Genomic DNA, 22,317 nt, shown 5'->3' with positions numbered 1-22,317 from the left:
TGTCGCTAAACGTGCCTACACCTGCCGTGTCAGGTTTCCATACCACGCAAGCATCCAGATGAGTATTCTTGGCTTCTTTTCCGTACGTCAAGAGATTTTCCAGGTAGGCACAATATGGGTAAGTATCCATACTGCTGCTGATCAGTTTGTTATTCAAGTACAAGTCCACTTCGCTGAACAAGGAATGCATGAAATTGTTGACAGGAGCTACTCTAGCATCGCCTCCTGGATTGGTGTTGTCCGTTTTGATCACGTTCACTTTCAAATACAGGTAACTGCTATTCAGATCGATGTAATCTTCAGGTTGTCCTTTGATTTCAAACTCGATGGGAGCGGAATCCGTCAAAGAGGAGACGGGATGAAATTCCACCCACTGGGATTCTTGCATGGTCATCATAGTGGGGGGCATGGCAAACAGATCCAGTTCCAACTTGGAACAGGCGCAAGACTCTCGGTGCATATTTTTTTTCTCTTTCTCAATAATCGAAAACGTCTAAGTCTCGAACGGTTCTTCTTTTCTTTGCCTTTCTAGCTTTAGACGTATGAAGTCTGGTGAAAGGGTGTTTTCTTCGTCGTCTCTTTCTGCCTTGTCCTTGCTGAATGCTTGACTCGGTAGCGTGCAGGGCATTTATAGGTGTGTCTCGTCGGCCCAAAAGGTATTTGCCCGTTTGCAGCAAGACATATTTGCCTGCCCTCATAAAGGCTTCTTTAGGATTTTGTTTGTCGATGATGACATTTTGGAGAAATTCTTTGCCTTGTGTCAGTGCCGCATCTTTCAAGGCGTGCAATCCGCGTGTCACCATCGGTTTCAACACCGGGGCCACCGAAAGAAAGGCCGATTTTAACATATCTCCTAAACCGTGTCCTCGCTGCCCAGCAACCCCTCGGTACACTGGATATATGACTTACGAATCGTGAGAGAACCGTTTTCGAAAATGGAGTTTCACCGTGACTTTTCCTTTGGTGAATGGAATATTTTGTCTCAGATCTCCTTTTATAGCAATGTTGACCGTGTCCAAATACGACTTGCTGACAGGCAAATAGTGAGGATGTACAAATTCGCGGTGAACGTGGTAAGTGTTTCCACCTTCCTCGTCAGTGACCGTGGCAGAATCCACTTTGAAAGGAATGACACGCAGTAACGGCACAAAGGTGTGTCCCACCACGTTATACTCCACCACATGGGAGTACACAAACATCAAATTCAGTCCTTGGTTCAGTTCTACCGGGGCACGAAATAACTTGCTAAAAGGCTCGTTGTCGTAAATGATTGGTAATTCGTTTTTCTTGAGCATGGCCTTTCTCATGTCCATGTCTCCGCCCAACATGTCAAACAATTCAGGACAAAATAAAATGGACACGATTTTGCCTCAGTCAAATTTCATCAAGAAACGACGAGCTGCTTTGTGGTACTCCATGGTGACACTTTTTTTGACACTTTCCAAAGCTTTCAGAAACACGACATTAAACCTGGAGGTTATGGTCCTCACCAAATGTTGACCACTAAAATAATAGCCTGGGAGAACGAACAAGTGATAGGTGGTGTACTTTTGATTTTTTGTGCCAGGGGTTTTCTTGTCATATTTGCCATAGGTATCCAAGTACTGTTGCAATTGTTCGTCATGAACTTCCACATCAAAAGAATTTTGATTGGGAAGGACATTGAGGACTTGGGTCGGGTGAATGATTTCTACTAAAGCCACTTCCCAATGGGTTTCGTGATCTAAGGGGATGGTCTGAGGTAATTTGGCCGTGTAACAGCACAACGTGTTCTTGGGAAACACCTCCATGGAACTGTCACTGGGTAAGGTTAAGTAAAATTGGTTTTGGTGACTCATAATTCCAGAGTTCTGTACCTGTTAGAGGGGTTACTGGAAGTCAGAGGCGTGTCTCCGCCCAAAATAGGGTTGTTGTTGTTATTGGAGTGGTGACTGACACTGGCACTGGACACAAGGTTCCCCTGGTTCCAGTTGGAAGAGAATGTCAGGGAGGGATTGGGAAGCAGGTAACCGATGCAACTGCTCAATAAAATGGTCCACAATTGTTTGTCTCCTTGTTGCAAACTTAAATTGGCAATGGCTGCCCCGATGACACAATACACCACGAAGATTTGGCAGATAAAGACGATTTCCGTTTTAGGCACACGTTCTCCACACCACACCCACAAGGGTTGTTTCTGTAAATCTTGCACAGAAGAACTGGGTGAAGGAGTGGTCGACGTAGCTGCGTCTGTGTGAAAGGGCATGATGGTCACTTCTTTTTATAGTCGATGACTTGCGAAGCGTCGATCCAAGAATCAAAACTGGATGGATATCCTTTCCAACGTACTTTGACTTCTTTGACACGTCGTTTGCCCACTTTACGGGTTCTGCGTTCGAGAATGCTTTCGATGTCGTACACGTCGTCTTCTTTTTTGGTGACACGTTGTAACTCGGGTAAGTAAAACGTTCCTTTGAGCACTTCTCCGTTCATGTCTTCCAATTTATAGACGGCAGGATGACGGCCATGCACTTGTCCAGTGACACGAAACAATTCGGTCGTCCAGTTAGGTAAGTAACCTTTGTCGAAAGTGCGTTTGGTTTTGCCAATGCGTACCCAATCTCCTACGGTCAACACTCCTCTTTTCTTGGGGGCAGCCCTCGTCGGGGACGTACCAAACAGGCGCTCAAACACCAGCACTTCGTTTTCGGGAGTCACTTCTTGCGGGGCACGTCCGATGCTTCGATGGTAAGATTGGTTGTACGCTTGCAACAGGTGCGGTAAGATGTCGATGTACTTCAGAGTGTGGTGATGCGTAAAATATTTCCACATACGTTCTTTCAAAGTGCGTTGAAAACGTTCCACGATGCTGGCTTTGGTTTCGGGATTCTCGGTGGTAAAAAAATGAATGTCACGTTTCTTTAATTCTTTTTGGAAAGCTTGGTTCAGAAATTCGGTGCCTTTGTCCGTTTGCCATCGAAGAGGGTGACGACCACGCTGTTTCAACACTCGTTGCAGGGCTCGCACTAACTCGCTGCTCGATTTGGAAGTCAAGGGTACGACCCAGGCAAATTTGGAAAAGACGTCGATGACACAAAACAAATATTTGTAGCCACGATTGTAGCTGGCCAAATGAGAGACATCGGCTAACTCGGCTTGCCATTGATGATCGATGCCTTCCACTCGGGTGCGACCTGTGGAAAGCTTGCGTCGAATGGGTTTGTGTAAAGTGTAGGTAGCTTGTTCTTGTAACCATCGTTGCACTTGAGGTAAACGGAGACTTTTCAGTCGAATTTTGACAGCACGATACAATTTTTGAACTCCTGCGTGACCTGCAGGATGGGAGGGATCGTAGTAAATGCTGGCTAACACTTTTTCCATTTTGTGTTTGTGTGTTAATAAGCCACCCATTCTTGGAAGATGCTACTCTTTTTCTCTTGGGGTACTTTCTTGGATTGCAATGCTTTGCGTGTGCGACCAGCAATAAGTGTCGCAGAGGAGGATGTCGGAACAGGGGATATCGGTTCTTGTTTCACTTCTGTCTTCACTTCTGTCTTCACTTTCTTTTTCTTTTGTGATGAAGAATGGGTGGTCATCATCTTTTTAATCCATCCAATTCTGGAGGTAGGTGGTGTTGTTAACTTGCGTACTTTTTCTGGTGAAGTTTGAAACCCTTCTTCTTCTTCTTCTCCCTTTCTGTCTTGGTCAGTGGTAGTAGTGGTGGTGGTACTGGTGATGGTGCTGGACTTTTCATCAAGGTCTTAAAATCTTTCAGAGTGGGTAGAGCTGTTTCGTCTAAAGCTTTCTGGTGAAAGAGTTGTAGTCGTTGCAAGACTTGACCGTACTTTTGAGATTTTTCTGTTTCGGACAAATCTTGGCGATCCGTCAAGGACTGCAATTCGTGTTGTAACTGGGACATTTAGTTCAAATGGGGATTAGGAGGTAAATGCGGGGTGCGTTGTTCTTGCCAACGATGGTATTCCATCCATCGTTTGTAAGGCACTAAAGCTAGTTTTCGTCCTTCCACGGGGTTGTCAAGGGTAGATTCTGAGATCTTGGGACGTCAGAGGGCCTTTTTATTTTGCTCCCATCAGTCCTCCCAACATGGTTCCCAAGACTCCTTTCAGCAATGGGCCTAACAAGAGGGGTAAAATGCCTCCACGTTGGACAAACATCTTCTTCTTTTGACGAAGGGGGATTTTCTTTTGAACCATTTGGGGAAGAACGTGACGATGTTTGCCTAAGCATTGTTTCTGGTGTTTGGACAAAGGGATCGTGCCTTTCAACACGTTCAAACAACATTAGCACACGGTATCGATGACCTCTTTGGAAGCTGATTGAATGAGTTTTTTTCGTAGGGGTGGAGAAGCTTTGGACAGGACAGATAACATGTCCCTGTGTTCGACTAAACGTGGAGGCAGTCCTTTCCATTTCTTTCCTTGGGGTTGTTTAGAAGAGGGATGTTTTCTGGAGGGTGACATCTTCAGGAGCACCAAAACACTGATGCCCTACTTGGTCGCATACCATTTTTATACTGGAACGCGTCGAAACTGATTGTCTTTACGTCGTATCAACTTGAGGACAGGCATGACACGTCGTGCAGGGGTACGTAACGGACTAAATCGAGCCAGTTCTTGCTTGGACAAATCCAGTAAACTTTGTAGCATGCCCGATCTTTCTTGGACTTTGATTTTGGGAGAAGGTACTTTGTGAGCAGCGGCCACTGCCACTAAATTGGAGGGTCATGCCACTAGAGAAGTTCTTGGGGTCATCAACGGAGAAGTTCTTGGTGTGATCAACGTCTACAAGTACTCTTCAGTTCTTGGTGACATCAACGGAGAAGTGAATGAACCTGAGGCTACCGGAGTCACCGCCGTGGCAGGTCGTGGCTTGCGAGTGTGAGGTTGCTTCCTGGCCGAAGTGCCTCTCTTGCGACTAATTTTCTTCTGTGGACTTTTCTTTTTCTGGGGGCTTTTTCTCTGTTTTTTTTTTCTGTTTTTTTTTTTTCTTTTTCCGGGATGGTGTCTGCAAAGAGGAGGGTCCCGCCACTGGAGAATTTCTTGGAGACACGGGTCTCCTTGGGGACCTGGTCTTTTTCTACTTTTTGGAGCTTCGTTTGACTTTTTTCTTCGGGAGAACTTTGGGGGCATTAGGATCCCATCTTGAGAGAGAGCGAATGATGACCCCTCCTAGAGTACTACTCCCTCCAGGTTTCAAAATGATTTGTTTTTTGGTTTGAGTGTCGATGCGGGGATCGGCCAGTTGGGTCAAAGCGACTTTGTTTCGATCAAAAAAGCATTTGGTTTGACGAGGAATCTGAATGATCCCTTGTAGTAATTGACGTGCCGTCACCGTGAACCATCGTAAGGCTTCGTTGAGACTAGATTCTAAGACACGAGCTAGTGTTTGTGAATTTTTTTCTCGACTGATGCCATACAAGGCACGAATCAATTTGACGGGAAGATGCGACTGAAGGGACGTCATGTTGACGTTGTGTGAGACAGACGAATAGGGTCTGAGGTTTTTATAGATGTTTTTGTGGAATGAAGTTAAGTCGAGGACGGAGACGTGTACAGGACAGGCCCTCCGTCTTGGCACCAGTGGTGAAACAAGTGGGTACGAAGTCGCAAATCATCGGGGGTCGTAGGTTTCAAATCGACGAGTAAATAGGCGTGTGGAGTTTGAGTGGCATCGACGTACACCTGAGTCAGCCAAGGCGTTCCTAACTGTTTGGCTAAGACTTGCACTTGCGATTTATCTCGAGGGCTTTTAAACAAGACCACGTAATGCGCATTGAGACTGATGGTGCGATGGGCTTTACTTTGTTGAAACAAATTTTGAGTGATGTAAACGACACTGGCATTACGATGATGCCCTTTGCGCGTGAACCACAGTTTAATTTCTTCTTCGTCTTCTCCTAACATGTCGTCGAAAATGACCAAATGGGTTTGACGGGAGTCAGAGACGATGCCGTCGTCTTCTTTAGGAATGCCTTCCACAAACACGATGGAATCGCCTTGACTTTCTCGCAAGAGGCTGTACGCCGAATGCCACTCTTTGTAACAGCACACGATGAGCTGAAGTGGTCGATCGATCAAATGATGTCTATGTTCGATCAAGCGTTTGACGAATTCGGTTCTGCCTGAACCGCTAGGTCCAGCAATGAGCATGTTAAAGGGATGGCGAAGAGACAAAGCCTCCCAACTGGCACGATCTAAGTGTTCGTCGATGACTTTGACAGTAGAGGAAGAGGGAGCAGAGACAGCAGAGGTAGCCATAGTGTTAGGAATGTCACTTGTGACACGAAAACAGACAAGACAAGAGTTTATATAGTTTTTCAGGACACGTTTATTGAATGTTTCAAATATGAACACGAAAGACAAAAATACATAAAAGCCAAAGGCTTGAGTACAACAATAAAAGGCACATGATAATCATCAACGTGGAATAAACACAAGTGTCTGTACAACATGTTTTGGGTAAAGTTCTGACCACTTCTATAGGAGGAAAGGTCACACAAGTGTCCTCCCGAAAGGGTCTTTCAGGCATGTTCACGACAGTCCTGTCCTGGGTGACGGGTTCTTCTGGCACTGTCACTAACAGAGGTTGAAAAGTAACTTTTAGCCTTGAACAACTCTCGTGCATACTGGGTCACTTCTTGGGTACAAGCCTCAAAACCCCCTTTTTTCCAGTCACGGACATCTGTCCAATGGGGGTGTAAGTCACAAGCTACACACACATCGTCATACACGTCTTCGGTAGCTACAAGTTGACGAATCTTTTTTTCCCGTTGAGGTCGAGAAGTATCCAGATGAAGACGCAAGGCTTTGAGCAAAAGGAGTCCTTCGTGACCATTTAAGGCCATTGGGATGGTAAGTACTGTTCGTAAAGAGTCCACAAGGAATCGGCTGGTAAACGAAATCCCAGAAAATAAGTCAAAAAGACACACCACTTGTCGACGCAAATTGAATGGATACAGTTCTTGTAATAATCGATGGTAATGATCCACGGTTTGAATATGGTCATTGAGTTCTTTCCACGGAATCTGTTCAATTACATGTGACATAAGCCGTGGCATATATTCCTGATTTTATAGTCTCTTTGTTTCGGAAGCAATAAAGGTACTTTCTAACTAGACATCTTCTTTCTCCAGTAGGGAATCTAAATCTTACATACTGTAACCGAAACGTCAGAGTTTGTCTAAATGTTTCGTCTTCCGCTAAGCAGATTCCACGTAAAATATGTTGGTAATCCTTTAACTCGTCTTCCTCAATAGGTTGCACTAGGTGAATCTCGAAGTAACCAAAATTACGAACGTTTAGTTCATTCACTAACTGAAAGTGTTCAACAAGGTCTGACCACTGAAACAATTTCTGACGAATCAGTTCTCTTATACCATTCAGGTACCAGTGGTTAAAGATCTGGTGACGTAACGGATGCAACTGTTCTTTACGTTTGACTTGTATTTTGACCAGCTCTCGGTAAATGTGTTCTCTCAACTCCACAGGCAAAGCACGAATGTTCTCTTGTAAAGTATCCATAAACAGATTATGGTAAGTTATTTCAATGTCTCGGTCCCACTAAGGGTAAGTAATGACAATTCCGTGACCATCGAGCATGTTCTACGTAGGCCGAATCTTGTGGTTCCCAGTGGTGAAGTGACACACCGCAACTGAAGCACTTGACTTTATCTCCTTCGCCCAAGTAGAACAATCCGGCTCTGGCTAATTCTTCGGGGGTCGGTCCTCCCAGATACTTAGGCCATTTTCCCTTGAACGATTGAAGACGATTTTCAAAGTCGCAGTATTCCGACAAACGCACAGGAAACGAATATTCGTCTTTCACAGGTTCGTTTCGATGAGGGTTGGGTGACATGGACAGGAGTTTGCTCAGGGCTGGATGACATCCGTAGGGAGGTAGACATGAAGGTGAACATCCACCATTAAAACAAAACCCAGTAAAATGTCCAAGAGGACGAGCGGCATCGCTTTCGCATCCCTCAGGTTTGACACGCGCAGCATCACTTTCCATGATAGGGGTAGTGAGAACAAAGTTCCCATGATGCTTTACGGCATCGCGAAGGTCACAGCGTACAGCATCGTTCCCATCGCAAGGCTCAAAATCGCATTCCACTTCAGAAGCCCCAAACTTGAATTGTGCCTTTCTAAACTTGTTTTGTGTTTCTCTGAAACTATTCATCTTGTTCGCTTGGCCTTGGTAGTCACAATGAACTATCGATCTTGCCTAGGGTTCCTTTATATATACAGACCAATACCGACGTGTCCATACGGTAAGGTGAAATGATTGGAAAGTCGCACATGCTTCTGGTACACGATTTGATAGACTTTTTCCAAGGGTCGACTGACGATGTGGTGAGTGGGTAAACGTACAATCTTGTTCGGTTGATAGGTGGTCACTTTAAAGTGTTCATCCTCTCCCGATTGCAAGGCTTTTTTCAATGCCCCAAAGTTGACCACACGACTGGTACGATAATTCAGAGTCAATCCTTTCACTTTACACTTCGTGTGCACTTCTCCTTGTGGGTCCCGGTATTCGTAGCCGTAAGTTTTTGGACCGCCACTGACGAAACTTAGAATCTTGTCGTCGGGATGCTCGTCTGTCCAGGCTCCTAAACGGTCTCCTTCGATGTCAGGGTGCTGTTGACTCGGGTGATGGATGTAAATGCAACTGTCCGTGTCAAAGTACAGGACGCGTTCCCCTAACAGTTCTAAAGCTTCGTACAATTTTAAGCGAGCATGAGCTGTCACGTAAGCCGCAATGATGACATTTCCAAAAGGGTCGTCTTGTACAAAGTCCAGATCTTCTTCGTAAATGACCAAGATCTAATCCTCGTGAACGACGTCCACGTGTTTCATGTATTTGGTTTTGTCGTGAATCATCTGAAAGTAGCGGGAAGGTTCTGTCAAATATTCCGTCTTGGGTAAACACGATCGTTGTGCCATTTTACCCCACAAGCAATTTAACATCACTTTGGCAAACGATCGCCTGCCTTCGTTTTTCTCGATGTGATCTAAAGTAATGCCTTTTTTATGCCCGGTATTTCTCTTTGAATGTCTTTTGGTCTTCGGGAGTGTGACACCAGGAAGGATAGCCACTGGCTTCTTGTTTCAGTTTCAAAAAGGCATCCACGTAGTCTGCGAAAATGCCTTTCTGCGTCGGGTCACCCTTGTGGTATTGTTGTGTCTTGGGAAAGTGACAAATATCGTACACTTCTAACAGTTGATATCCCATGTTCAGAGCTTTGAACAATTCTACGCTGACCCACGTCCCCGTCAAGGCGCGTTCTTCCTGGGTGTGCTGGCAAGGTTAATCTTGGTTGCACGTTTCGGCACTAGTACGGCACAAAGGAAACATCAGTTTACCTTGACAATGGTCAGGTAACACGGGATGGTACAAGTCCGTGGGAGGGAAAACTTTGCACTTGATCAAGCCTTCGTATTGTCGAATATTTTTCAGGTCGATGTGTTCCGTGAACAATTGTGGGTGTCCTGCAGGAAAGCGACAATATTTGCACACGTAGGGATACAGCGAACACACGTCCAAGTATTTCATTTCTTCTCCTTTCTCTTCGTCTGCTTGGTACAGCAAACAGGTGGCATTGGTCCTTCCTCCGTACAAACTATCCCTCGGGTTCAGGGGGTCGATGAACTGGTAACTTTCCACGAGGCGTTTAAATTCGGGATCGGTTTTCAAACGGTGATCGTATTCGTGTTCCCACATTTCCACCACTTGGTATCCTTCCTGTTCTAACTTTAGGCGTCGCTGACAAGTGTCCTGGTACAAGTCTTCCATGGTTCGTTGTAAAAACTGATTTTTAGTGCCACGGTCAGGATAACAGACGGGACATCCGTGAATTAAGCAACCGTTAAACTCGTACACGATCTTGGGGTTTTCTAAGTCCCAGCCATCGAACGAATGCGTTTCGACGGTCTTTTCGCCCCCTCCGTTGCGGGCATGCTGAATCAACTTGTCTTCCTTGTCGCACAAGTAATGTAACCAGCATAGGGCTTTGACCGAGTACTGACGTTTTACATAGTTGGTCGTTCGAGGACTGATGACAGCTACGGTGTTTTCTGGCATGAATCGTTGCCGGTACACTAAGGAACACGCTTTGGCAATGGTGCAAGCTTCTTTCAAAGGATCGACCCCTCCGTGTTCCATGAACAGTTCTCGAAATTTCCCACAGCAACGTCGTAAAATGTCCACGTCGGAACGACAATACTTTAACATTTCTTCCTGAAAGTCGAAAGGGTTGGAGGCGTGAGCCTGGTACCAAGCGTAGAAAGCTTCTCGTTGTTCGGTACGCATGTTGTCAGGGTCGTAATAGTGAGCCTCAGGCAAATGAGGCAGAACGGCGTGTTGATTGGCTTCCGTATTGAAAAAGTGTGGAAAGTACCCTTTAGCCATTTCTGTCATTCCAAACGTTTTAGGCATTCGACTCAAAGGCATGGCCAAGTAACTCATCGAATCTTTAAACTGTACTTGTCCCACTTGCATGAAAATGATTTTGGCTCCGTTCAAAGTGACTTTAGGACGCTCGGTGCCTTGTTCCGTATAGTATCTCAAAAGAAACTGTCCATCGTATCCGGAGAAATTGTGAGCCATCACCGTGGCATGACGATGACAATCTCCGTAACGTTCGATGTCCTCTTGGCTCCACGTCTTGTCGATGGGGTCTAAGACCCATTGGGAAAATCGGCTAGCGTGTTCGGTCCCCGAAAGATTTTTTCACGTCCTCGAGGAATATTGCTGCAGTGAGAGCAATGACTGAAGATAGGTTCCTGAATGCACTTCTCGCACGCTCGATGAGCCACGCATAAATTAGGAACGTGAATGCCATTTTCTTGCATGCATTCGAAATCGAAAAAGATGAAATTGCCTTTCTTCTTGTGACCGTCCTATTTCTCTGGTGGGGGTTGGTATTTTTGCAAGTAGCATTAGTGTTCCAAGTCCACGATGTGGTGACAAATGTGACATTTTTTCTTTCCTCGACATACGTGTGCCTTGGCATTATTGGTACGTATGCCTTGTCCACACGTAGGGCACAATCTCAGCAGTTGACAAGCACATTTCTGCTGTGAACCTTGCGTCTTCAAATGTTGTTGGTAACAGGTAGGGCTGACAAACGTGCGCAGACAAATTGAACAATGCACTGGTCCTTCGCTCAGACAGGGTGGAGAGGCCAAACATCCTGAGCATTTCAATCCACAACGCTTGTGTTGCTCTCGATTGTTATAACCATGGTCACATATCCCTACAGTAATAAACATATCCCAGGAATCCGGTGATACTGGTAATGGTATCGAAATGGTCATCGTGATAATAGACATGAATGTATTTTCCATCCTTAAAGTCTTTCCCTCGAAACAACAGAGGCCCGCGCATTTCTTGAGGGTGCACTATCAAGGTGTAGCGTGGAGCTAGGACATCTTGCAATGTTTGCATTTCAGGAATGCCACAGGGTGTGTCTGTGGACAGGTCGGCTTGTTGCAACAGGAGTTCTGCTTCGTTTCGTTGTTTGGCTCGATCGGATCGTTGAATAGATTTCCAGGCTCTTTTCCATTCTACCGTGTCATTCTTGTTGGCATAGGTTCGTCCCACCACGATGGCCCTGGCTAAACACATCTGGTCTTGAGGGTTGTGAATTCGGACGAGACTCTTTTTGGTACTGCGAAGGTCGTTCACCAATAAAACTTTTTTGCGGCCAGTCCCTTGAGGAGGAGAGACGTGGGTCATGTCCAGTGTGGCTTTTCCATCGGTGATGTCAAACTGGTCATTGGATTGTTGTACGTGTTGAATCTTGTCCATGACTTTGGAAGCAGTCAATTCTGCAGGGCTGCTAAACTCGATCCAAACAGGGGATTTCAAACCGTCGTGTTGTATGGAAAGTCTCAAGCGATCGTCTTCTTTGGGTTGACATTGTCGCTTGAGTGTGGTGAGCAAAGAATTCCAAACCCCAGTGATGAACCCTTCTGCTTTCTCTAACGTTACTTCAGCCTTGAAATCTTTAAACTTCACCGTGTATTTGTAAGCCGTGGTTCTAAATTTTCTAGAGGAGCGCTTTTCCGTCTCTCGAATGGAATAGTACTTTTCAGGGTTGACTGAGGGTGGTGAACTTGGTTTAGAGGGTTCGGATTCTGGTTTACTCATGTCCTCTTCAAAATCACTGGCATGAATTTGTGCCAAGACTTCAGCCCTGGTACGAGGCGATAGATCACGTTTCTGCCTCTTACTTTCTTCTTTCTTCTCAGATGAATTGGATCGTTTCATCTTGAGTGCAAAACGTCAAATGACTCAAGTTAAAACACCATAGACTAATTTATAGTCATGGCAGACCAGCGTATATAAAAGGGTGTGTGTCTTGTCCTTTCACTATTCATTTCACCCTCAAACCGAGCACAACGATGGAAGAGACTAGCCAAATCGAACGTTTCATCAAAGCTTTGCGAGGGGTCAATAGAAAATTTTCTTCAGACCAGCCTTCGGACTACTGTCCTTCTTTTCGAGATAAAAGTGAAGATACTTGCTATATCTGTCAAAAGAAAGGGCATTGGTCTTCAGAGTGTCCAGACCGTCAAAAAAGAAAAACAGGGGATAAAAGAGACAAAAGTCAAGATACCTGTTATTATTGTCAAGAAAAAGGACATTGGTCTCCAGATTGCCCAAAAAAGAAACAAGAGGAGTCAGAAGAAGAGAAGGATTCTTCAGAGGAAGAAGAGGAGGAAGATAGCAGACAGTGAAGAAAAAGAAACAGGAGAAGAAAAGAAGAAGGGAAGAAAGTGAGGAGGAAGAGGAGGAAAAGACTGTGACGGTGAAGAAATTTAAAAAACAGAGAGACTAAACAGTGAGACAGAAGAAGTGAATGTACTTTTTAAAGTGCTCTGTTGTGAATTGTGAATTGGATTGTAACTATTTATAAAAGAATAAATTAGGTATAAAAAGGTGTCGTTGAGTTTTGATTTTAAATAAGAAGCTACACTCACGCACTCATATACACGTACTATAGGAGTAAAATGTTTTTTTTTTTTCTGAGTTATTGGCAATTGAAGTTTATCTCTTTTCGAGAGAAGTGGGTGGCCCTGAAAAGGGCCTTTGGTTTTTGGTGTAGGGGTGAGTTTAAGCAATCAACTTTAACTGCCTTAAGCCTTTGCCACGGCCGAGGCCTACTTCTGATGATGATGATTGGGTTGAAATCAGTAAGGGTGATACGGTAGGCTTAGTCACAGGGTTGGCGTGTTTAGCTCGGGAAGGTCGTATTCTCTTCGGTCGTGATAAAGAAGTCTGATACATTTGTTTCAGACTTCTTAACTCCGCTAAAATGTCTAACAGTACCGTGACCGTTTGATTTTCACCCTCTTGTTTCTTTGCTGCTGTATCTTCTTGTTGTTGTTTTTTTTTTTCTTACCTCTTCTTGCTGTTGTTGCTGTAAAAGAAAAGCTTGTTCCGCTTCCTTTTGTCGTTGTATAAATTTCTCCAATTCTTCTTTCTGTCTCTGTCTAAAATTCTCCACGTGTGGTAATGAAGGTGACGAAGGTTCCGGAACAAATTCTTGCGAGGTAAGAAAATCCACAAAATCCCAATTCACCTCTTCTGAAAGTAAGTCCGGGTTCCCTTGGGTGGTCTCCATTGCTGGTGCACCCCAATGGATCGTTTTCTGAGTTTCCGTCATGTTGAATACCTGTCGCATGGATTGACAGCGCACAGGCACTAGAGAATCTATATAGACCACGTGACGTCACAGACTGTTCTCTTCGGATTGGGTGCGAGCTGACTGAATTTTGTAACGCGTGTTTGGATTGGTCAATGAACTCAATTCGTTTCAATCCTTCCTCTACCTATAAATAAGCGCAGTTCACTGCATTGATTTACCTGTACTCGTCGCCTCAGCATGTGGACTGACGTTGAATCTTCCACCCTTGTGTCAACAATAATGTTCAGGACGGACATACCGATGTATGTCCGATCCGAATGGACAGTTGTCCATAGGACCGCCAGCAACCTATGGATACGTAGGATTTACGTGGAGAGGCAAGGATGCCTCAAAAGAGTCCTGATTTACGGTCCTACAGTGAGACGAAGCCTATGGACAAGAAGAAGTCACAGATGCCCTTCATGTTAAGGGCATATATAAACCCAAAGGCCCTTTTCAGGGCCACCCACTTCTCTCGAAAAGAGATCGACTTTCAATTGCCTACCCCTTTTTTTATTTTGTTTATTTTTAAAAGAAAAATATCCCATGTTAAATTCCCCTTGTCTCTAGAATTGCTTTTTTCTCCCATGTTAAATTTCCTTTGTCGCTCAACAGACCCACGATTTATTCCCCATGTTAATTTCCCTTGTCGTTCAACAGACCCAAAATGTATTCCCATGTTAATTTCCCATTGTCGCTAAAGTGACCCAGGGGTTTTCGTAATGTTAAATTTCCTATTGTCGCCAAAGTGACCCAGGGTGGTTTTTAATGCTAATTCCCATTGTCGCTAAAGTGACCCCTTTCACTACTTATGACCCTTTAAGCAATAAAATCGTATGTCTTGCTTATCATTATCAAAATTTTATAAAGGAGTTACTTCTTGGGAGGGGGGATAAAGACCTTATATCCTATATAACCTGCGCTAGAGTCCCATCACAACCCGTCATTTGTTAGTCTTATCAGTCAAACGAGTGATCAATGAATCACTTTCGAGTAGTACTGTGGAATGAGTGAAAGTTTTGCGTGCAGAAGCAAGTAATGGTGCCTCAAGCTACCCAGTACATACCTGGGGAACGTAGATATTGAGGTATAGACAGTCCTCGTTCATTTTGTCGAAGCCAGGATAGTGTATATGTACGTATTCCATTTCAGTCTGGAGACACGCCGGGGGAAGACTGGTAGTGTTAAGCACAGTGATCCAAATCTGAGGGCGGAGAGGATGCTGAAACGAAACAACATAGATAATTTGTGGCTTGGTGTTTGATTATAGTGTTTAAAAATATATCACTTCACTATATTAAAGGTCATAGGAATTGGGGTAAAGTAGCTTACACTGAGAGACACAACCGCGTGGTCGACATGACCACACCTGGGTAGGATTCGAACCTGCATAACTCTGGCCGCGAGTCCTGCACTATTACCTCTGAACCACAACGTCTTCAACCATCTTCAGAACCAAATCCTTACGGGGCACATAGAACAAGGCGTATTTCTTTCATTATCTTTTTGCAAAACAAATGATCCAGAGTGCTAATGCTACTACTGAATACAAACATTTATAAAATATATGGTTACCCTTTATTCTTAGTACAAACAAAGTGATTCAAATCGATGTCCACTTACGAGAAGTAGATATGATGCACATGTATACTAATTTATTTTTTATTGATTGCTTGACTCCTCCAGCTAGGTTTATCTTTTCGTATCTTTGAAAGTGTAAACGTCATTCGAATCATATCGTTACTAAGCATAACTCAGCGTAAAACGAAATGCAACGCGTTGTTTGATTGGCAACTAAAATCAACGGACGGGGGATTAATAATGTCATAAGAACAAACATTTGTCATTAAATGTCTGATCTTAGCTTTATCAAATAACTCGGTTTTTTCATTGCAGCACCAATGAATGAAGTGTTAAAATTATCTTTTTAACTTGCATTGTTTGGCGGGAATAGTTTTTTAAAACTGATGTTACATGCAGTCTTCAAGTTTTCTTATAAGCAAGCAAGATTCACCTAGCCAAAACAGTTCGCTGCTTGTAAGATTTTAAACCATAGATACCACCAACTTGAGGTACGGGCGAAAAACAATTTTAAGACTATTTTGAAAGATCAGTACTTATGTACTTGCATAAGTTGTGCACTGCAGGCATACTAATGCAAATATAAAGTATTATGTATTAAGCACGTTCCAAAAGAGCGTAGAAAATCTATATTGAACTTTAAAATATCGGATTTTTAAAAAATAATACTTTTGTTTATTAGTATACCTCGTGCTGCCAGAATATGAATTGTAAATTGACACAATTAAATCGAATTAAGATATTAAGCACCTCTTGCATACCAAGTAGGATGGGGCATCTATTTTAAATTTAAATTATTCTGTTAGAAGCGTGCTGTAATTTACTGTATGGGCTGAGTTTAACGCAGCATGGCAAAAAGGGTTCATTATGTTGTTCGTTTAGTTTGTCATTTCCTAGTATATTACGCATCATGACTCCACTATTAATCAACAACATTTCTAGAAACGGATAACCTATATTAGGTAATGACTTTGCTTTGTTTAACGATTTGGTTGGTTTCTTAATAGTCATTTTCAATTATTCTTTGATATATATATATATATATATATATATATATATATATATATATATATATATATATATATATATATATATATATATATATATATATATATATATATATATATATATATATATATATATATATATATATATAAAACAGACGCTGTTATAGTAACAACTACACCAGCTATCAAGTAAGAAATGTTTTAGTCTTCATGCGAATCCTGTCTGTCCTTAAAAACATTCCTGGTTTAAGGAGTCCTGTCGTCCTTGTCCGAATTCATGAGGCTTTAGCGATCATAATATTGTTACATTCTTCTTCTCGGCTTTTAAACATTTGTACACAACGTGGCTTTCTCTGTAGCAGCAGCCGTGAATGAATCTGGACATACATTTACTGAACGTGCTAAGCTAGTACCAAAACAATTACATACAACACGTACAAAATCTGCAGCTGTACATGCGATTAGGAATGACTAAGTGTTTGAATTTCGCCAGCAGAATTGGAAGGCGCCGTACCATCAGATGAATAGAGATCTGCCCACAGCGGCCACAAGGGAGTTTGAGAAAGATTTCTTTAAACTCAATTTGAGTTCGGTATGACGATGGAGAAGTTTCGGAAACGAATCAGCGTGGAACTTGTCCGCGATAGTGGATAGGATATCTTCAACGGTTCATTGATGACCTGACATTTGAATCTCAGACGATTTTTGACGGTGGACTCGTTTCCGTTCACAGTGAAAAAATAAAACTCAAACTCACGAAGCCTATATACACTGGTTTGTCAGTACTTGACTTGTTAAAACGCTTAATATACCAGGATCGGGCCAAGATGCTGTACACTGACACCGACTTGCTGCTGATGCACATCGCAACGAGTGACGCGTACGAGGACATTGGATGAACCAAGTTTAGTAAACGAATTTAATGTCAGCGAATATCAACAAAAAATTCGTTGTTTATTAACTTTAAAGTACTTTTAAAAATAAAGCAAGGGTAAACCAATCGAAGAGCATGTTGGAGTCCGACCTAAACTGTATTCAATGGTGGTTTTACACAAGAACATATAAAAGACCTCAGGTGTTCAACGGTTATTGTACAAAATGATCCCAAACACAGCTTCGATACCGACGTGAATTTGGACTCGCATCAAATATGATATGTTCTCAGAAACATTGTTTGGGTGTTAACCAATGAGTTTATCATCACGTGATACCGAGCCTAAACGATGAATATTTTCTGACTGTATCTTCACTTACGCTTTTGGTCATTATGCTATTGTGATGCACATTAAAACAAATTGTGGTGGCAGTTCCATATCTGCTGCAACAACTTGCAATTCCTCTCACACAAATACTGAGTTTGGTTCCTTTGCCACCCATGGTTGAACGTGTTGGTTGTCTTGGAGTATGAATCTGTTCCGAAGCCGTAAATACATCGACAGCCCATACTGGATCTGTAGCACGATGTTCCCCACCTTCTAACGTTCCTAGTACCGAACCAACTTGTTTCCGAATGGCTGCAACAGTGCGGATGTGAAATCATTTTCTAAGTAACGTGCCAGTCTTTTTCGAAACGTATTAGCTGCTTTTAATCCGATTACACGTCATTGTTTAGTGCTGATATGCCTAAGTCCATTCGTGCTGCCCATTCACGTGGTTGCCTCAAAGCGCTATCACTCTGAGTCCGAGATTGCTCTACATTTCGAGACCTCATAAATAATTCTTGTACATACTGATGTCCGGAAAATCATTGTACAGGTATGCGAATAAATCGTTTCAAAATAGCTTTATCACGATGTATATTAACATGTCCAACACCAATCGCACACGGTATTTTGACAACAGTGCAGTAACAGATCCGATAAATTAATTATGGGGATTAGTATGTAATAATCGTGGCCATGTTAATGGTCCTCGTGCATAAATGCGTCCCATTGCATCAACAACACTTGCAGAATCTTTAGACGTCAACGGCTCATTTTCATTGTTAATACTGAGTTTGATTATTTATATGTGTGCAATCGACTTATAAATGATATACAATTATACACGATACTGTGGAAGAATCCGTCTTACGTTTCGTTCTCCGAGTGTCGGATTAATCGCATTCAAGTAATGGACGAGATCCACAACGGAGAGTTGACGTGCACGGATATCGTTTGACGGAGAGTTAACGTACACGGATATCGTTTGATGGCTTATGAATAAGGTCACGTCGGAACTTTTGTTAATAAAGATAAACTTCGTTGCTCAACATCGAAAGCAGCTACAGTAATCACACCGCGTTTATCACGTATGTGAACTCGGGTTTGATTTGAGATACATATTTGTATGCGCCATTGTACGTAATATGAAGACATTATTATATTATATACTGTATTTTTCAATATTATTACTAAAAAAAAAGAGAAAAGAACTGTAGTTGTTAAAGAGTTTTCCGTTATTGACTTCTTCCGCGCAGGCAACACCCAAACCATCCAAGCACATTGTTATGTTTCAAAACTCAGTTCCTTCACTGATCATTGTTTCTGTTGGATCAGGAGACTCAAATGTTGTTGAATATGATTGTACGAAGGTTAAAGTGGAATCGGTTGTATATTATAGCGCCATCGACCGATGATCAATCATGTTATGTTTTAAGAGATTTCGAAAAAGCAATGAATGACAAAGGATCGTTAGACGATTTATTGATTTCTTTTTCACCATCAATGAAATAGTTTTCCATGTTCGCCAGTGATGTCATAGAAGAGTGAGAAGCAAAACCGTAAACCCACTGGTGAACACCATGAATTAGTTTGTAATCTTATTTTAGGTCGCAAAAGTGTCAAACATGTGAAAGTCGCAACAGCCTGCACAGTTGGATTTTAACAAACATCTGTACCGTTGACTAAATCAACAAAGGCAATTGTGGAACGTGCTGGGGATATTAAAAATGATACAGTAGAATAAGTGGCAACGTTAACGAAAACAGAAGAAGATCCCGGTCCAATTTGTAAAACATCTAAGCGCACCAAGGATTTAAAAAAAAAAAACAAGCAACTGCAGGTGTAATTACCTGTTTGCCATAGTTGATGGCTGATGTTAAAGAAGACGTCGGTGAACTTGAAGAACGAGCCATCAAAGAAGTACTTCAACCATCATGACACTAGTCAGTGATAGAAACACAGAAACAACAGTTTCATGAGGAAGATCGTCATTGGATTTTTGAAGACCCAATTCGTGCAGGTTTGTCTATACTCCAGACTGGAAAGGTTTTGTGATCCCATTGGAAACATTTGTGGACCGGTTCATACTGGCAGACTTATATAAGGAATACGCATCTTTTTGTCGGCGGTTACTCGCCATTGACAACATGGACAGAAAAACATATCTCGCGCTGATGCATGAACTTGTAGAAGACACACATGATATATAATAGTAAGACAACGATTTTTAACTCTGAGGGGATTTTGCCTTGTCTTTCTACGTACACTCTTCGTATCCACAGACTGGTGTCTGACTTGTCGACAACGGTCCACTTGGACCGGACATACATGAGCATGTCCGTTATAAACATCATGGAAGACACAAGGGTGGATGATTCGACTGTGGTCCACATCTTGAAGCGACGAGAACAGGTGAATCAATGCAGTGAACTGCGCTTATTTATAGGTAGAGGAAGGATTGAAACGGATTGAGTTCATTCACCAATCCGAACACGCGTTACAAAATTCAGTCAGCCCGCATCCAATCCGAAGAGAGCAGTCTGTGACGTCACGTGGTCTATATAGATTCGCTAGCACTTGTGTGCAGTCAATCTATGCGACAGTGATTCAACATGACGGAAACTCAGAAAACGATCCATTGGAGTGCACCAGCAGGGGAGACTGCCCAAGGGAACCCGGACTTACTTTCAGAAGAGGTACATTGGGATTTTGTGGATTTTCTTACCTCGCAAGAATTTGTTCCGGAACCTTCGTTACCTTCTTCATTATCGCAAGTGGAGAATTTTAGACAGAGACAGAAAGAAGAATTGGAGAAATTTATACAACGACAAAAGGAAGCGGAACAAGCTTTTCTCCTACAGCAGCAGCAGCAAGAAGAAGAGGTAAGAAAAAAACAACAGCAACAACAGCAAGAAGAAGTAGCAGCAAAGAAACAAGAGGGTGAAAATCAAACGGTCACGGTACTGTTGGACATTTTAGCGGAGTTAAGAAGTCTGAAACAAATGTATCAGACTTCTTTATTACGACCGAAGAGAATACGACCTTCCCGAGCTAAACACGTCAACCCTGTGACTAAGCCTACCGTACCACCCTTAGTGATTTCAACCCAATCATCAACATTACGCAGTCCAGAAGTAGGCCTTGGCCGTGGCAAAGGCTTAAGGCAGTTAAAGTTGATTGCTTAAACTCACCCCTACACCAAAAAAGGCCCTTTTCAGGGCCACCCACATTTCTCGAAAAGAGATAGCCCTTTCAATTTGCCAATAACTAAAAACAACCCATTTTACCCCCTATAGTACGTGTCTTTGTATGAGTGCGTGAGTGTAGCTTCTTATTTTAAAATCAAACCTCAAAGACACTTACCTTATATCATTAACTTATTCTTTTATCCATTGTTACAATCCAATTCACAATTCACAACACAACACTTTAATAAAAAGTTCATTGACGTCTTCTTTCTCCTTGTTTAGTCTCTCTGTTTTTTAAATTTCTTCACCGTCACACTCTTTTTCTCTTCTTCCTCCTCACTTTCTTCCCTTCTTCTTTTCTTCTCCTGTTTCTTTTTCTTCACCTGTCTGCTTTCTTCCTCTGAAAAATCCCTCTCTTCTTCCGAAGAATCCCTCTCTTCTTCTGAAGAATTCCTCTTTTCTTTTGACTCCTCTTGTTTCTTTTTTGGGCAATCTGGAGACCAATGTCCTTTTTCTTGACAATAATAACAGGTATCTTGACTTTTGTCTTTTTTAGCCCCTGTTTTTGTTCTTTTTTGACGGTCTGGACACTCTGAAGACCAATGCCCTATCTTCTGACAGATATAGCAAGTATCTTCACTTTTATCTCGAAAGGAAGGAGAGTAGTCCGTCGGCTGGTCTGAAGAGAATTTTCTATTGACCCCTCGCAAAGCTTTGACGAAGCGTTCGATTTGGTTAGTCTCTTCCATCGTTGTGCTCGGCTTGAGAGTGAAATGAATAGTGAAAGAACAAGACACACACCCTTTTACATATGCTGGTTTGCCATGACTATAAATTAGTCTATGGTGTTTACACTTGAGTCATTTTACGTTTTGCACTCAAGATGAAACGATCCTATTCATTCGAGAAGAAAGAAGAAGAAAGTAAGAGGCAGAAACGTGATCTATCGCCTCGTACCAGAGCTGAAGTCTTGGCACAAATTCATGCCAGTGATTTTGAAGAGGACATGAGTGAACCAGAATCCGAACCCTCTAAACCAAGTTCACCACCCTTAGTCAACCCTGAAAAATACTATTCCATTCGAGAGACGGAAAAGCGCTCCTCTAGAAAATTTAGAACCACGGCTTACAAATACACGGTGAACTTTAAAGATTTTAAGGCTGAAGTACCGTTAGAGAAAGCAGAAGTGTTCATCACTGGGGTGTGGGATTCTTTGCTCACCGCACTCAAGCGACAATGTCAACCCAAAGAAGACGATCGCTTGAGACTTTCTATACAACACGACGCTTTGAAATCGCCTGTTTGGATCGAGTTTAGCACCCCTGCAGAATTGACCGCTTCCAAAGTTATGGACAAGATTCAACACGTACAACAATCTAATGACCAGTTTGACATCACCGATGGAAAAGCCACACTGGACATGACCCACGTCTCTCCTCCTCAAGGGACTGGACGCAAAAAGATCTTATTGGTGGACGACCTTCGCAACACCAAAACAAGTCTCGTCCGAATCAACAACCCTCAAGACCAGATGTGTTTAGCCCGTGCCATCATGGTGGGACGAACCTATGCCAACAAGAACGATACGGTAGAATGGAAAAGAGCCTGGAAAACTATTCGACAATCGGACCGAGCCAAACAACGAAACG

General features: G+C 42.8%; 1 protein-coding gene across 2 annotated transcripts in view; it reads right to left on the bottom strand.

The window, feature by feature from the left end:
* LOC149807936 (neuroligin-4, X-linked-like) overlaps positions 1 to 22,317 on the bottom strand; it is a 145,977-nt gene that overhangs the window by 97,792 nt on the left and 25,868 nt on the right. For both annotated transcript variants that reach the window (XM_089972132.1, XM_089972123.1), the window contains exon 2: positions 14,757 to 14,912. In XM_089972132.1, the coding sequence (XP_089828258.1) occupies positions 14,757 to 14,912 (156 nt within the window). The remainder of the gene's footprint in view (positions 1 to 14,756; positions 14,913 to 22,317) is intronic.

Source organism: Sinohyriopsis cumingii, chromosome 1 (genome assembly GCF_028554795.1).
Source record: "Sinohyriopsis cumingii isolate HCF-2022 chromosome 1, ASM2855479v2, whole genome shotgun sequence".
Lineage (NCBI taxonomy): Eukaryota > Metazoa > Mollusca > Bivalvia > Unionida > Unionidae > Sinohyriopsis > Sinohyriopsis cumingii.
Note: the sequence above shows the minus strand (reverse complement) of the source record. Positions and strands in the feature narration are given on the sequence as shown.